General features: G+C 46.7%; 1 protein-coding gene across 1 annotated transcript in view; it reads right to left on the reverse strand.

Moving 5' to 3' along the window:
• The window catches only part of FYTTD1 (forty-two-three domain containing 1), a 72,807-nt gene that overhangs the window by 40,978 nt on the left and 14,002 nt on the right, over positions 1–17,827 (reverse strand). Inside the window, exon 2 of the mRNA XM_082252508.1 lies at positions 8,036–8,149. Coding sequence (XP_082108634.1) covers positions 8,036–8,149 — 114 coding nt within the window. The remainder of the gene's footprint in view (positions 1–8,035; positions 8,150–17,827) is intronic.

The raw sequence follows: 17,827 nt of genomic DNA on the forward strand, positions 1-17,827 counted from the left end.
CCCACCCCAGATACGGGTGAGGGCGCACCTTCAGGCCGAGGAGGTTTTGTCCGCATGTCTCCAGAAACCAGACTTTTGCTTGCCAGACCAGGGTCGCTTGGAACCGTTCCAGGGGGAGTCATGAAGGGCTTTGCCTTGTCAACTGACCCTGAGCGACGAAAAACCTGTGTGTGTGCTGAAAAGGAGGGACCCTGGCTGCGACAAGGGTCCTTACCCTTGTTAGCCTTTGGAAGAAAACGTATTATACCCCCCTGTGAGACCCTTAATGAGGTCATCCAGGGTAGCTCCAAACAGGCGATCTGGAAAAGGCAGATCAGTGAAGGCCTTCTTTGAAGTCTGATCCACAGACCAGCACTTCAGCCAAAGTAGACGCTGGAGGACCACTGCCGAAATATCGGCCCAATATGGGAGCAGTGTCTAGCACGGCATCACAAACAAATTGTAGCCCCATCATCAGCTGGTTCAATAGCTCCCTCAAAAGGCAGAGGGAACTTGTTTCCCCTCCAGGTCACAGCGTAGGAACTTAGCCCATACAGTCAACGTTTGTGTGCCAAGGGCAATCATAAACCTCGGTCTCAGTGCAGACCCCGCCAGGGAGTACATATTGCAGGCCTCCACCTCCCTATCCTCCGGATCCTTAAAGGACGGGGAATCCTTCACTATGATAAACGGTAGCCAAAATCAGTCTTGAGACCGTAGGGTCCACCATCGGTAGCTCAGTCCACTTCTTTATCAGGGACTCCGCAAAAGGATTACGTCTAGCAATCTGTTGAGGCACCCCGAGGGAACACTTTGGACGGTCCCATTCTTTTTTGAGCATGCTGTCCAAATATGCGGTAAACTGAGAATCCTCACTGTCAGAGGAGACAAGGTGCGAGGTAGTCAGACTCAGAATCTGAGACATCAGATGAGGCAGGGGTAGGCGGAGGTAGTTTCTTAGCACCTCGCCCTTTAAACGCCACCTCCACCCAGGACACAAACTATTCCAGGACCGCCGAAATGGCATCTGTAGACAGCTGGGGTCCAGAAGGGGTCAGATGGGGAAACATGATTTGTAGGGTCCATGTTGTACCAAGGGAACCCGTCAGCCAAAGTTGAAAAAAATGACAAAAAAAAATAAAATTTGTGTCAACTGTTTCCCACCGCGCCCCTCGGAGGTCAGGCAAAGCGCACTGGAGACCCCCAGCATCGTACTAAAGATGCACCAGGAGGCCCAGAATGGCTGCACAACATGTGTCAGCAGCAATCTCGATCCAAAAGGGGAGGATCTGAAGAGGACCCAGGGTATAGGGAGGGGCTTCACCCACAAAAAACACCTCCAGGAACTCCCATCATGATTCCCATTAGAAAAAGCCACCGCAAAATGGTCGTGCCGGGTGTACCTAGATGGCCACTGATCTCCTCAGCACATGAGGCTACAAGAAAATGGCGGCCCCGCACGGCCTGAAGAGGCAACCCCCCAGGCTCCAGAATGGGATCGATTGGAAAGTGGCCCCTAAAATGATCCCCCCCCCCCGTACGACCATTCGGCCGTTGCCGCAAGCGCCCCCGGCCTCACATGCCGCGTGGTCCCAGCCCAATAGCCCCCAGCAGTAAGGGGGGGGGGGGGTGTGTAACATGACAGAGGGGAACCCGGGATTGTGAGGGTCCGATCGTCCCAGGGAAGGGCCCGCATCCACCCCAAAATCCGCCAGGGGAAGAGGGGGAACATTTACTCACCATACTGGAACAGGCGGGTGCCATCTCCTGACAGAACCCCACTCTGCCGAAGTGGGGGGGGGGCTGTCGGCAATAGAAATGCTGCGACTCGAGCCTAGAACCAGCTGTGTGAGATCTGGCGAGACATTTAACTCGTGGGGCCAGTCCCCGTCCAGAGGGATTATGTCGCGGCTGACCCAGCACGGAGCTAAGGTCTGCGCGCGCTCAATGGCCGGCTGGGGTGACCACTGGATCTATACACCCAGCCCGTCGCCCAGAACTGGCATAGTTGCTCGTATATCTCACAGGAAAAAATCTGGAAAAAAAACGCACTAAAAAAAAAAAAAAAATTAACCTTTGCCAGGACCAGAGATCCCAGCAAGAAATAAGCCCTACTCCCTGACTAGAAAGATTAAAACTGACAACCTATGCAGGAAGAGAGAGGGTGTACCCTCTGGGACTGCCCACAGGCATAGCCAGAATTTTTTTTCTAGTGTCCTACTCCTGTAGGGGGCAGTATAACCCTACTGATATGCATCAGAAACTGCGTCCGTCAACGACGATAGAGAAAATGGGATTTTTGACTTACTGTAAAATCTATTTCTCTGATGTTCATTGATGGACACAGCTATTCTTGACCATTGGGTTATACTGCCCACTACAGGAGTAGGACACCATTTAAAAAAAAATTCTGGCTACACCCTTGGGCAGTATACTCCCTCTCCCTGCTATAGTCAGTTTTGCTACAAGCAGTGTCACAATTCTAACTCCACAAAGGTGTGCGGTGTCCTTCAAAAAAAAAAAAAAAAAAAAAAATCTGAGAAATGGATTTTACAGTAAGTCACAAATTCCATTTTCTCTTTCGTTTATTGACGGACACAGCTCCCGTCATTCTTGATCATTTGGACTTCCCAAAGCAGTATTTAACAAGAGGGGTAGGAAACCGCAAAAAATTCCCAAGGCAAAGCATTAGCCAACCAGGCAACAGGGGTTCAACCAAAACAACTGGAGCCCATCTGAAAAAAAACAATACACCCTAAAAGAGGATCAGGTACTCTTAAAAAGCAGCCTACAAAACCTTGAGGCCAAAGGAAGCATCCGCATATGCCCACACATCCACTTTATAAAACTTTGTTAAAGTGTGCACCGACGACCAGGTGGCCGCCTTGTAAACCTGCTTTACTGACGCTCGATGATGGAAGGCCCAGGAGGTACTAAGCACCCTAGTACAGTGTGCTTTGACAGAGAAAGGAGGAATAAGAACCCTGATGGAATAAGACTGAACCACCTGGAAATGGTCACAGAGGAAGCAGACAACCCTTTGAGAGGTCCATCCGTGAGCACAAATGGAGAGTCTGACTTCCTGAAAGACTCCATAAACGCCAGGGAAGGCAACACAATGGGATGATGGAAGGCCCAGGAGGTACTAAGCACCCTAGTAGAGTGTGCTTTGACAGGGAGGGAGGAATACGACCCCCGATGGAATAAGACTGAACCACCTGGAAATGGTCACAGAGGAAGCCGACAACCCTTTGCGAGGTCCATCCGTGAGCACAAATGGAGAGTCTGACTTCCTGAAAGACTCCATAAAACGCCAGGGAAGGCAACACAATATCTTCATTCAAATGAAAATCAGAGACCACCTTAGGAAGGAATGACTGAAAGGAGCGAAGCACCACCTTATCCTTGTGAATAACTTTCTGGGATAGCGTAAGCCGGGGAATATCCAAAATATTTTCAAAGGGAGGCTTCTGTAGAGCTGAAAGCACCAAATTAGGATCTCAAGGCAGCAACAGAGCCCGTACTGGAGGAACCAATTGTCGGACACCCTGAAGAAAAAGTATGCACCAGGTAGTGTATGGCCAAAGGTCGTTGGAAAAAAACCGCCAAGGCAGATACCTGGCACTTGATGGTACTCAAGGCCAATTTCTGTTCACCAAGAAGCAGCGAAGATGAACCCCAAGAGAGATTCACACCATGCAATGGACGTCTTCCACATACAATAGTAGATTTCTTAGCTTTTAACAACGTAGGAATCACCGACTCAGACAAACCTCTATATTTAGCACCTGGCTTAGGAGTCTGGGCAGAAGCTTGAGAAGAGGGAAGGCATAGATCAGACAACACTGACCCCCACGGGACCACCAGAGCATCTTTGGCGTCTGCCACAGGATCCCTTGACCGAGCCACAAACGTCTGCACCTTTCTGTTGAGCCGAGATGGCAACAGATCCACCTCGGGGGTGCCCACCGGAGACACAGCTGATGAAACTCCTCTGAATGAAGGGACCACTCCCCATGGTCAAACGTCTGCTGACTGAGGTGATCCGTCTGCCAATTTTCCACCCCGGGAATGTGAATGGCAGGGAGGGCTGGAACTAACCGTACTGTCCACCTTAGAATGCCGGCTACCCCCAGAGCTGCCAGGGCACTACTTGTGCCCCCTTGGTGATTGACATAAGCCACGGCCGTGGCAATGTCTGATTGAATGCGCACTGGGCATCCCTGAAGACGATTCGTCCAATAACCCAGACAATCTGATCGCTCGGAGTTCCAGGACATTGATGGGTAGTCTCGACTCTTCCAGCATCCTGATCCCCTGAGCAGAATACTGGCCGAGGACACCTCCCCAGCGGGACCGGCTGACATTTGTGGTTACCACTATCCAATACAAGGGGAGGAGGGATTTGCCTACCCGAAGCGCCGGAGAGCGAAGCCACCATATCAGGGACTCCTTTGTTCCCCGACTCAGCCGTATCCGATTGTCCAGAGACTGCAGAGTCTTGTCCCACTTGGTCAGAATCTCCCTTTGCAGGGACCTTGTATGGAACTGTGCAATTGGATCCGCCTTGAAGGTAGATACCATCAGGCCCAGCACCCGAAAGTCCGGAGGGACGACCATTTGTTGGACAGCAGGAGGCGAATTGCAGTCTGCAATTTCTGGAGTTTGTCCAGAGGAAGGACCACTCTGGTTACGGCAAGTCCAGAGTCAGGCCCAAATAGTCCAGCTATGTGGACGGAACCAGAGCAGACTTCTGCAAATTCAGAATCCAGCTGAACTCCCGCAAAGTTCGTATTGGGATATCCAGGTTCTCCACCAGAGCAGAGGGAGACTCCGCTCGCAGAAGGAGATCGTCCAAGTAGCCCAGTACCATGATCCTCCGTTGGCGTAGCAAGGCTAACACCGGAGCCAACACTTTTGTGAAGAACCAAGGAGCGGAGGCGAGACCAAAAGGTAACTCCACAAACTGATAATGCTCCTCTCCCACAGCAAAGCGGAGAAAACACTGGTGACTGGCACATATTGGGACTGGCAGGGATGCCACCACTGTTCGAATGGACTCCATTCTGAACATCTGTAACCGCACAAAGCAGTTTAGAGCCTTGAGGTTCAGGATTGGACGCGCTTTGCCTTCTTTCATGGGGACTAAACAGGTTTGAGTAAAAACCCTGAAAACTTCTTGAAGTCAGAACCAGGACAATCACCCCTGGAAGGAACAGGTCTTGTACAGCCCCAAACAGACCCTATAACCTGTCTGGGGACAGGCGCAGGTTGAAAGGAAAAAACCCTGCTGGGGGACAAGAGTAAAACTGAATTGTAGCCGGACCGAATGACCTCGTGGGCCAACTTGTCTTGCACCAGGGAAGTCCACGGGTCCGGAAACCAGGGAAGATATCCCCCCCACCCTCGATATGGGTGAAGGTACACCTTTATGCAGAAAGAGCCTTGTCCATAGGTCTAGAGAAGCCCGCTTTCCGCTTGCCAGACCAGGTTCATTTGGATACGCCAGAGGAGGCCCTGAAAAGGCTTTGAGCCCTTGTCAGTCGAGGGACGAAAAAACGTATGAGCCAAGATGGAAGGTCCACGTCTACAACGAGGTCCTTGCCCTACGTAGCCTGCGGAAGAAAAGGTACTCTTTCCCTCTTGTGAGACCTTTAATGATGTCATCCAGGGTAGCTCCAAACAGGCAATCTCTTTGAAAGGGAAGATTAGTCAAGGCCTTTTTAGAAGTCTGGTGCGCAGATCAGCATTTGAGCCAAAAGACCCGCCGTCAAAAGGACCAACGTCAAAACAGAGGCGAGCCATCAGGGGAGCTGCATCCAAAGAGGCATCACAGAAACTGTAGCCCCTGGACCAGCTGGTCCGCCAGCTCAGCAAAGGCAGGGGGGGAGCTGTTCTCCCTCTAGGTCACGGCGTAAGAGCTTAGCGACACGAGGGCAATGGTAAATACCAGCCTCATTGCCGAACCAGCTAAGGTGTACATAGTGCGGGCCACAGCCTACGCCTTCTGATCAGCCAAGTCCTTAAAAGCTGGGGACTCCATGGTTGCCTTGTTTAATCAGGAAACCAGAGGGTCCACCACCGGTGGAACAGTCCACTTCTTAAGAAGTTGATTTAAGTAGGGGGTAACACCTAGTAAAGCACTTAGGAACCTCAGGGGGACGCTTCCGTCAACCCCACTCTTTAGCGACAATTCTGTCAAAATAAAAGAGGACATCTTTGCCGCTCTGAATAGCTTATGAGTGCCAAAGGGTGCCTGCGCCTCTGTCACAGCTTCAGCTGCGTCCCCCATCTTCAGGGTCTCACGCACAGATACAATCAGTGCATCCACCAGCGCCCTTTTTATGAGAGGACGCAGATGTGGAGGAATCATCCTCACTATCAGAGGATTCCAGGTGCGTGGTTTGCAGACCCAGAGAAGTGACCCACGATCTGATGAGACAGATGAGGCAGGGGAAAGCGGGGGGAGCTTTTTGCTAGCCTGTTGCCTGCAAGCCACCTCCACCCAGGACAAAAGGAACTCCAGGACCACCGTCAGTCAATGGATGGTTGGTTGGGACATGGAGTGGAGCCTCAGAAGGGATCAGGTGGGGAAATGTGCTCCAAAGACTCCACGAGTCACTAGGGGGACCCCACAAAAAAATGCAACACACTAAGGGACAATCTCCACCGCGCTGGCCGCACCACCCAGTCACCAAGCACAAGGCACAGAGCGATCCTCAGCAGAGAGGGAGAGGACCCCACCAAACTCACCACCTGCAACCACCAGGAGATCCTGCACTACACGTGCGGCGATCAGGAAGTTAAATGATCCAGGAGCCAGCACCAGGGGATTAGGAGAGGCTCCCACCGCCCAAAATTGCCAAGCCCACAGGGCTCCATTGTCATGGCCACCACTATTTGCAATGACAAACCACAAGAAAATGGCCAACAACAAGAAAATGGCCGCCGGACTACACAAACATGGCCACCATGTATAGGAATACACAGGCTACAACAAAATGGCAGCATACAGGGACCCAGAATTGGGAGACTAGGCCTCAAAGACAAATCCAGGCAAGATAGGGGTTGCCCTGGCAGGAGCTCCTACCAGGTACAACCCCCCTCCTCACAGTCAACCATCCAGTCGCCAGCGGCGCACCCCCCCGGCCGCCATCACCAGTTAGCGCCCCACCCCTATCCCATGCAAGTGACCAGGCCACCCAAACAGATCCAGTGTATGTGGAGATGGGGGGGGGGGGGGACGACTCGGCAAAAACAGGGGGGGGGGTTGCGGGAAGGAGGGGCCCACGTCCACCCCAAAACCCTCCAGGGGCAGAGGGGAACAGCTACTCACCATACCAGGAACCAGGTGGGCACCGCTCCAGACAGATCCATCTCCATAGAAATGGGGGGGGGGGGCTGTCGGCCAGGAAGAACGCTGTGACTCCGTCCAGTAAGGCTATGTCGCGGCCGACCTTGCGCGGAGCTGAGGCCTGCGCGCGCTTGCTGGCCAGACTGGGGTGACCATAGCAGGGAGAGGGAGTATACCCCTTGGGACTACCCATGGGTGTTGCCAGAAGTTTTTTCCTGCCTAGTGTCCTACTCCTGTAGGTGGCATAAAGACCCAATGGTCAAGAATGACAGGAGCTGTGTCCATCAATGAACGAAAGAGAAAAATGTTCATGTTTGTCCCTTTGGATAAATTTCACATGAACGGTCATGATCGGGTCTTGAAAGTTGTGTACCAATGATCAGATTATTGGACGATCGCTCCGAAAATGGTATTTTGCATCCGATTTTCTCATCGTGCATAAGGCCTCATTTACATGGGGCATTTTAATCCATGCCCAGTGCAGGGCAATGTTTTTCTGGCATTGAGATACACAAGTATCACGCGTGTCCCCGTGCTTATTGCTGTCTCTCAGGATGTAATGGCTGCACGGACATAACTGCTGCTCCCAAATGAGACATCCACGTGGGTACACAGCCCCACACTCAAGGTCCATTCAGGGCCATGCACCCGCACCAAAGAAGCCGTAATGAGGAATTACTTAAGAAGCTAAAATTTTTTTACCTGTTGATTGTCGAGAACCCCACTTGTTCTGAAACCAGTGAAAGGAATTGGTCTGTGCTCCCCCATTGAAGGCAGCTTTATTTTGTTGTTCCTTGTTCAGCTTGATAATGTCATCTAACAGGAAAAAGAATATAAAAAATAAATAAATTGGTAAATTGATAAATGCACGGACATCGCTAGATGGTACTCCGCGCCCCCTCCCCCACCAATTTAACACAACTAGAGGATGATCAAATGCAATCAGTATACAGAGGTTTACTACTTCTGAGAGATATTAAACACTCTAACCACTTCAGTGATTTGAAGTGGTCATGGTGGTAGGAGTCAGAAACACTGCACATGCTAGGATACTAACAACTATGTGCTGGGGGCTAGTTGCACTCCTGGCACATGTGACTTACTGCTGGCTGGTACTGGTAGCTGGTGGGTACTGCTAGCTGGTACTGCTGGTGGGTAGATACTGATGGCTGGTGGGTCCTGCTGCGGGTACTGCTTGCGAAGAGTGTGAGGAGCGGCGCAGAACCGATGCTTCCTGTAGCTCTCCTCGGTCTCCTCTCACACACGGAGTACATTTAATATCACTCCGCCTGTGACAGAACGGAGCCGGAACTACACAGGAAGCATCATCTCCGTTCTGACAGCTGAGCTCTGACACAGACAGCTGGTATATCGCCCAGGTGTCAGGTAGCTGTCGCCCGCATTCCAGAGACTTGGGATGTCTGGCTATGTGCCATACCCAGACACAATGCTTAACCCACTGCACTGAGAATCCTGAAAATTGTATTAATTGTACAATTAATTGTGCAGCTCTATCATGAACCCACTTCCAGCCTACTGCTTGGACAAAGGAGGAGCTCCATCTTCTTCTTGCCATAATTACCATCAGCACATGTGCTCTGCAACAGAGTTGGTTTGCCTCAGAGTGTTGACCCTCCCTATACTACTCTGAAATTTAACTTGTCGAAACAAACAATGGGGCTGCCATGGAGTTTAGAGATGCCAGAAAAAGGGCGCTTCATGGTAAACAGTCCTTAGCGCCTGTTTGAATGGGGCCTAAGCCTCTTCAAGCATGCAGATAAGGACTGCGGATTTGTCGCAGTCCAAATACTGAAACCAGAGAGTTAATGAAACAATCAGGTGTGTGTGTTTCCCATTTGACAGCCTGGTTTCACCTTCTGTTTAGTGTTAAAGGATGTGGGGGAATAACTTGGTCTCTGGGGAGTGTTCTCCAAATTTTGCACGAGTTATTTATAGGCTGAATATTTAATATTTCGCAGTTATTTCTATCTATACACATAGTGTTACTTTAAAGAAAAACCTGCTTTGAGAAATAATTTTAATTTCTAACCTCTTCTTTTGAAAAGGCTCCATGTCTGGACAAATATGTGGATAAGGGTTTCTGACTATACTGTTCTGTACACTTGTTACAGGTTAATTGCTGAAAAGCATCCAGAGGGATTAAGTTTAAAAGGCAACTAAAAATTTTCAGGAGGGGAGAAATGGTAAACCTCATATTCCACTCAGGCCAGCAACCAAGAACTAAACCCCAACTTTAACTTTACAGTAAACCTTTACTAAGAAATATGGAGGCTGACAATGTTGACATAAAATAAAATAGCTGAAAATGCTATTTGTCTGGTTGGCTCTGCCTTAATACTTTTTTTCACTTAAGTTTTATTAGAAACGATAAGAAAAATATTACATAGCACAAAGATGCTATGCGAAAGTGAGAAAAAAAATGTAAAAAGGAGTTTAAAAGGAGTTAACCTCCACAAATATTGAGCATTAAGCAATGGTACAGAAATAAAGGATAACCGATCCAAGCAACATTGGATTGCTAGGTGGTCAGTTAACAGAGCATTACCCTGGAATTTTGATTTGCTTCTCTACCAAAAAGGGCCCATCAACTAAGGACTGCGGAACTAGAAAAACCTAAAAGGTGTATCTCATAAATTTAGAATATCATCAAAAAGTTAGATTCAGTAATTCAATTAAAAAAGTGAAACTCATTTTATATAGATGTGTTACACACAGTGATTTATTTCAAGCATTTCTCTCTTTTAATTTTGATGAATATGGCTTCCAGCTAGTGAAAACCCAAATTTAAGTATCTCAGAAAATGAGAACATTACATAAGGCAGGGCTCGACAATTCCCAGGCGCAGGTCGCATTGGCGACTAGAAACTGAGTCCGGGCGCCTAGGATTTCAGCCATCTGCTGTCAGGCATCAGGACGCCGCTTCGCTGATGCAGAGATTTGAAATCCCTGCGGCTCCTATCCAATACTTCAAAGTGTACCGACAAGAGGCATTCTAATTGGTCAGCACTGTCACATGGACGGCGCTGAACAATCAGAACCAGCTGCCTCATCTCCACTTTCAGCACATCCATAGGACGCACTGCTCAACTTCTGCCACTGTCAGCCCTCCTCGTTTCGGTCACCCGGCACACATCTATCTGACATCGGGTAAGAGTGCCAGGTCCACGGCTGAGCGGTGTGAGAGGCGGGGGCATGGTGAGCGGGCCTGGGCTCTGCATAGAATTTCATGTGTCAGCCGCTCCCCATCCCACTGCTCCAATCTGCCTGTGTATCACTGCTTCCTCAGCCCCTGGGGGAGGTGGGAATGCAGACTGAGCCCATCCTGCTGTGGCTAAGGGAAGAGCCCCACCTATAAATAGTTGGGGGGCACAGTTTACCTTTAATTGGCCAGGTGTGGAAAGCTCCCCCCCCCCCATAGACATGTGTGGGGGAGCAGAGCAGGCCATTTTCTGGGTGTATGTGAGGAAGGTGGAGGTGAGGGAGTGCCATGCTTCTGGAGGATTCCTCTGTACACACCATAAAGCTGAGGGGACCTCACTGTACATATACACATCTGCCTGAGACTTTCATTCTATCTTACCCTCTATCTCCCTCTCTCCCACATCCTCTCCCCTGTCTTTCCTTCTCTCTCTCTCTCTCCCCCCTCTCTCCCCTTCCCACAACCCCCCCCCCCCCCCCCACCACCACCACCATCTCTACCTCCCTCTCCTCTTTTTCCTCTCTCTTTTTTTTTCTCTTCTTTCCATTTCTTTCCCTTTTATTTCTTTCTTGCTTTTTTTTCTCTGGGCCCCGGGCAGCCGATTTGAAAAACTTGCTCCTAACTTTTTTAGCTGGCTCCTAGATTCAAAGAAAAATTGTCAAGCCCTGACATAAGGCCAATAAAAAAGGATTTTTAATATAGAAATGTTGGCTTACTGAAAAGTATGTCCAAAAATCCTCTTATTGAAGCTTCAAAAGGACAAGAGGTTGACAAATGAAGCAGGGGGACAAGGAGGTAGACACATTTTGCACAAATGTTAGTGCTTAGTCATTACCTATTGGAACTAGTCATCACAATCACCTATATATATATATATAGCTCTATTGTGTCATCCTTAGGTTACAGGTAAACTAACCAAATAAAAACATAAACCTGGCTGCAGTACAAGGTACATACACTCAAATCTTCTGTGAAGAATTCAGTCCAGATCCACTACCAGAAAGAATCTGATACACCAATTGAACTCACAGCAAACTCGACATACATACATATACACACACACATATATATATATATATATATATCCGCAGATAAACATCACTGGCTATATAAAGCTACAGGAGATGCACTAAAGGAAGGTTGCAAAAAATCTATTTAAAAAAAAAAAGAAGAAGTGGGTATTAGCGGACTGAAGGCAACTAGCTGGGAAAAAAGCTTGATAGCGGGTGGCCTTCAGCTGCCCAAAACATCATGGACTGTGGAAAACGTTGCATTTCATTTGGAAAGCAAGGTCTCAGAGTCTGGAGGAAGAGCGGAGGCGCACAGAATCCAAGTTGCATGAGATCCAGTGTAAAGTTTCCACAGTCAATAATGATTTGGAGTGCCATGTCATCTGCTGATGTTGGTTCATTGTGTTTTATCAAGTCCAAAGTCAGCACAGCCCTCTGCCAGGAAATTCTAGAGAATTTCATGCGTCTATCTGCTGACCAGCTTTATGGAGATGCTGATTTAATTTTCCAGCAGGACTTGGCACCTACCCACACTGCCAAAAGTACCAATACCTGGTTTAATGATCATGGTATCACTGTGTTTGATTGGCCAGAAAACTCACCTGACCTAAACCCCATAGAAAATCTGTGGGGTATTGTCAAGAGGAAGATGAGACACCAGACCTAACAATGCAGATGAACTGAAAGTCACTATCAAAGAAACCTGGGCTTCCATAACATACAAAAGGAGCCCGACCAAGTACAGAGTGCATACTATACTGTACATGGACATACTTTTCAGTAAGCAAACATTTCTGTATTAAAAATCCTTTTTTTTTTTTTAGTTCTTATGTAATATTCAAATTTTCGACTGATTTTTGGGTTTTTACTAGCTGCAAGCTATAATCCTCAAAATTAAAAGAAATGCTTGAAATATTTCACTCGGTTTGTAACGCATCTATATAAAATATGAGTTCCATTTTTTAAATTGAATTAGGGCCAATTCACACTGTAGCGATGCCAGACATCGCATGTGATTCGCACCGCACTGCTGCGCAAATCCCATGCAATGTCTGTGCGATGCGAATTCAGTCATATTGTATGGCTGAATTTGCGTTGCATTCAGACCAAACTCGTGCAGGACCCTTTTTTGGTCCACACCAGAATCGTATCACTTGGGTGTTCACACCCATGCAATTCAATTCCTGTCCGAAGTGATGGTTCCCAACTGCGATATGTGAACCGATCTGGGGGTGTTATTTACTTTGTATTGACATTCACAGCGGTTCACAGATGGCTGTGTCAACTGCCTGCAAGTCGGGTTGTGATGGGGGAACCCGCAGTGGATTCGCAGGGTTTCCCACATCGCACCAATGTGAACCGATCCTTACTGACATAAATTAACCTTTTGATTATATTCTTTTGTTTTTTAGTCCAAGAAATTTTTTTTTATTATTATTAAGAAACAAAGCACAAACAACCAAATATCAGACAAGCATGACTTATCAGCATGGTATATATAAGAACACAAGCCGCACACACATCTTACAAATTACTGAATGCTGAAATATTAAATCAAAACACACAGGGACATGAATATTTCAATGTTTAGGCTTGGTGGCACCACAAGGTGGGGGGAACAAAAACAAGAAACAAGCACAGGACATAAAACTATAGAAAAAACATCTTGAAGCTGGAATTCTTTCAGTCTCCTGTTTTTTGCAAAGATCACCTAATAAAAACTCTCCACACCTAAGTAGGATATAACAAACTTTTTTTCCATGATTTCTTATGCAAATAATATTGTGATCTACAGATGTACTATTCCAGGAAACATTTGGTCATTACAACTGTAGTACACAATAATTAACAGGGGGGGGGGGGGGGGGGCAAGACCGGGTGTGTCAAGCCAGGCTTGCCATAAGGAACAGAACACATCTATGTAGATATGTCAGCTTTTCACGCACAAGCATAGAATAAACATGGTCAATCCATTGGTTAATTGTGGGGGCGTGAGGGGATAACCAAAGTCTGGCAATCCGTTTATGGAGCTACAGGGAGTGCAGAATTATTAGGCAAATGAGTATTTTTGAGGATTAATTTTATTATTGAACAACCATGTTCTCAATGAACCCAAAAAACTCAATATCAAAGCTGACAATTTTTGGAAGTAGTTTTTAGTTTGTTTTTAGTTTTAGCTATTTTAGGGGGATATCTGTGTGTGCAGGTGACTATTACTGTGCATAATTATTAGGCAACTTAACAAAAATCAAATATACAGTATACCCATTTCAATTATTTTTACCAGTGAAACCAATATAACATCTCAACATACACAAATATACATTTCGGACATTGAAAAACAAAACAAAAACAAATCAGTGACCAATATAGCCACCTTTCTTTGCAAGGACACTCAAAAGCCTGCCATCCATGGATTCTGTCAGTGTTTTGATCTGTTCACCATCAACATTGCGTGCAGCAGCAACCACAGCCTCCCAGACACTGTTCAGAGAGGTGTACTGTTTTCCCTCCTTGTAAATCTCACATTTGATGATGGACCACAGGTTCTCAATGGGGTTCAGATCAGGTGAACAAGGAGGCCATGTCATTAGCTTTTCTTCTTTTATACCCTTTCTTGCCAGCCACGCTGTGGAGTACTTGGACGCGTGTGATGGAGCATTGTCCTGCATGAAAATCATGCTTTTCTTGAAGGATGCAGACTTCTTCCTGTACCACTGCTTGAAGAAGGTGTCTTCCAGAAACTGGCAGTAGGACTGGGAGTTGAGCTTGACTCCATCCTCAACCCGAAAAGGCCCCACAAGCTCATCTTTGATGATACCAGCCCAAACCAGTACTCCACCTCCACCTTGCTGGCGTCTGAGTCGGACTGGAGCTCTCTGCCCTTTACCAATCCAGCCACGGCCCATCCATCTGGCCCATCAAGACTCACTCTCATTTCATCAGTCCGTAAAACCTTTGAAAAATCAGTCTTGAGATATTTCTTGGCCCAGTCTTGACGTTTCAGCTTGTGTGTCTTGTTCAGTGGTGGTCGTCTTTCAGCCTTTCTTACCTTGGCCATGTCTCTGAGTAATGCACACCTTGTGCTTTTGGGCACTCCAGTGATGTTGCAGCTCTGAAATATGGCCAAACTGGTGGCAAGTGGCATCTTGGCAGCTGCACGCTTGACTTTTCTCAGTTCATGGGCTGTTATTTTGCGACTTGGTTTTTCCACATGCTTCTTGTGACCCTGTTGACTATTTTGAATGAAATGCTTGATTGTTCGATGATCACGCTTCAGAAGCTTTGCAATTTTAAGAGTGCTGCATCCCTCTGCAAGATATCTCACTATTTTTGACTTTTCTGAGCTTGTCAAGTCCTTCTTTTGACCCATTTTGCCCAAGGAAAGGAAGTTGCCTAATAATTATGCACACCTGATATAGGGTGTTGATGTCATTAGACCACACCCCTTCTCATTACAGAGATGCACATCACCTAATATGCTTAATTGGTAGTAGGCTTTCGAGCCTATACAGCTTGGAGTAAGACAACATGCATAAAGAGGATGATGTGGTCAAAATACTCATTTGCCTAATAATTCTGCACTCCCTGTATGTGTAAGAGCCTGATCACTCATGATGTGAGGAGGTGGGGGAAATACCTCCTCATCAACCACTCCTAAAAGACACACTACTGGATCCATTGGTACTTTAAATGAAATTATGGTAGAAATGGTATTTGTAACCTCGTTCCAATACCTAAAATGTTTAGGGCATCTCCACAGCAAGTGAACCAGACCCCATCAGGTCTCTCACATTTAGGACAAAGGAGAGTTTCTCTGTGACCCCACTTAAATAATTGCACTGGTGTGCGATAAGATCTATGCAATATAAACAATTGAGACAGTTTATAAGAGGGAGAGACAGAGCTCAGCGGTATTGATGGCAAACATAGGTCCCATACTTCACCTCCAAAATTACCTAGATCCCGCTTCCATTTATTTCTACATAATAGCTGAGAAGAGTCTTGTGTAAAAAAAGATGAGGCTGTATGAATTCTGGAAATCATTTTTTATTATTCGGTTCGGGTCTGAGCCTGTAAAGCATGCCTTAATTGGAGATAGCAGTAGAACTGCTATCTAGGCTGAGCAAATTCTCCCTGTAACTCCAGAAAGGACTTTAATATAATTTAAGAGTATATTTGCAAGATATAGCTTATTCCTTTAGACTCCTAAATTTGAGAACCTTCTAGCTTGAGTAACTCCCCATAAGAAGGGTTATGCCACAAAGCGGTTTCCCTGAGGTAACCAGCAATTCTCAATTGTTTCTTGATCATGGACCATAATGTTTTCGTCAGCACATATATTGGACCATCCTGCATAATTGTAAAAAAATCCCTAAGTGTGATAGAGGATTGTTTCTGAAGAATTACCCAGAAGTCCGCCTTATGGATACTCTGGATCTGGAATCCCCCAAAGTGTTGGAGTTGCAATGCTAAGAAATACAATTTAGGAATGGGTACTGCCAACCCTCCCTGATCTTTCCCATGCTGCAAGGTAGCTAATCTTATTCTAGCCAGTTTCTTTCGCCAAATGAGATCTCTAAACAAGGATTCAATACATAGAAACCAACTACAGGGTATCCACTGTGGGGCATTGTGAAAAATATATAACAGTTGTAGAGCCCAAATTATTTTTTATCAGGTTTACTCTACCAATAACATTTAAAAAGGAAGTTTGCACCACGTAGTACATTTAATTTGGAGTGGTTTAAGAAGGGGAAGGGTCTATTGAGACCTGTATCCCCAGGTATCTAAAGGACGCAACTATTCTGAGCTCATGTGCCATAGAAGGGAGATACTGGAGCGTCTACAGGAAGTAACATAGATTTACTCCAATTAATGGAGCGCCAAATATCACAAAAAAAAAAAAAAAAAAATTGATCTTGTTCCTTTGATATACGGCACAGTGCTTATGCTGTGTCATTTGGTCCCCCGTATCACCTAAAATACCTGGCTCATCCTGCTAGTTTCTACTCTCCCCCCTGTAGACTGACCATGGTGTATCATGGCTGCTGAGCCCCGACACCGTGGTCAGTGTATGTGCCTCCCTCATCCACAGCCCTACACTGTCCTCCTCCCCCTCCCTGCCTGTCAGCTCTCACTGGCGCCACTCTGCTCCCCTCCCAGCTGCTAAAAAACGATGTTATGTTTACATCATCCCCTCTGTTTGATTACAATCTGTATCCTAGTGCCTGTGCTTTAATAAAAAGCAGATTTCTACCTGGTTTCTCAGCGCCTAACAGCGCTCACGTGACTCTCGACTCGCTCCTCCTTTCCTCCCAATGCGCCTCCCCGGCTGACGTCAGAAGAAGACTTTCACTGAGCACTTGCTTGTAGCAATCATTTCTATCAAAATTTCACCTGTCACATTTTTTTTTTTTTGGTCCCCCATAAATAGGCCCATTCGACGCTGTTGAAGACCTTGGCAGCATCAAGTGAAAGAATCGCCTGGCCGCCAAGGTTATCAACAGAAATTTGGAGATTCAGACAATTGTTGAATGTTTATTGCAGTAGACATAATTGGTATGAAACCAAATTGGTCTCCATGTATGAGTTTAGAGATAACGTTAGCTAAATGGGTTGCAAGTATCCACGCCAGCAGTTTTACATCAGTAGTCAATGAGATGGGCCTAAATGAATCAGGGGATAAACTATCCTTGCCAGGTTTCAGCAAGAGGATGATTATTGCCTCATTCATTGAGTTAGGTAAATAACCCCGCTATAAAGCGTCTATAAAAGTTTATATATAGTGTTAGACTCGAGCCTCACCCAATTCATCCACAGTAAGAGGTGAGCATAACAGAGGGATCTGAAGCACTAAGGCAGTGTAGGGGTCACTCTGAGAGGAACGAAGTAATGTCCTCCACTGCAGGAGAGGTTCAATGACAGACACAGAGACAGATCTTTAAAAAAAAGTCCCTGAAAGTTGTTAAAATATCAGTATGAGATGTAGCCAATTCCCCGTAGTTTTTCTAAGGGCAGAGATAAAAGGAAGAACTCCTATTTGCCTTAGCCATCATAGCCAGTTTATGACCTGTTCCCTCCCCCTCCTTAAAGAATGCCTGTTGCTGGAAAAAGCATTTCTATTCAGGCTTAGTAACAATCATATGTTGTGCCATAGCTTGTGCCTCCAGCCAAGCCATTCTAGTTCCATCATCTGGTTGTGCTACATATTCAGCTTCTGCCCTAGCCCTAGGAGCCTTAAGCAAAACTGTAGTTTACCAT

Source organism: Pelophylax lessonae (assembly GCF_965119305.1).
Source record: "Pelophylax lessonae genome assembly, chromosome: 3".
NCBI classification, from domain to species: Eukaryota; Metazoa; Chordata; class Amphibia; order Anura; family Ranidae; genus Pelophylax; species Pelophylax lessonae.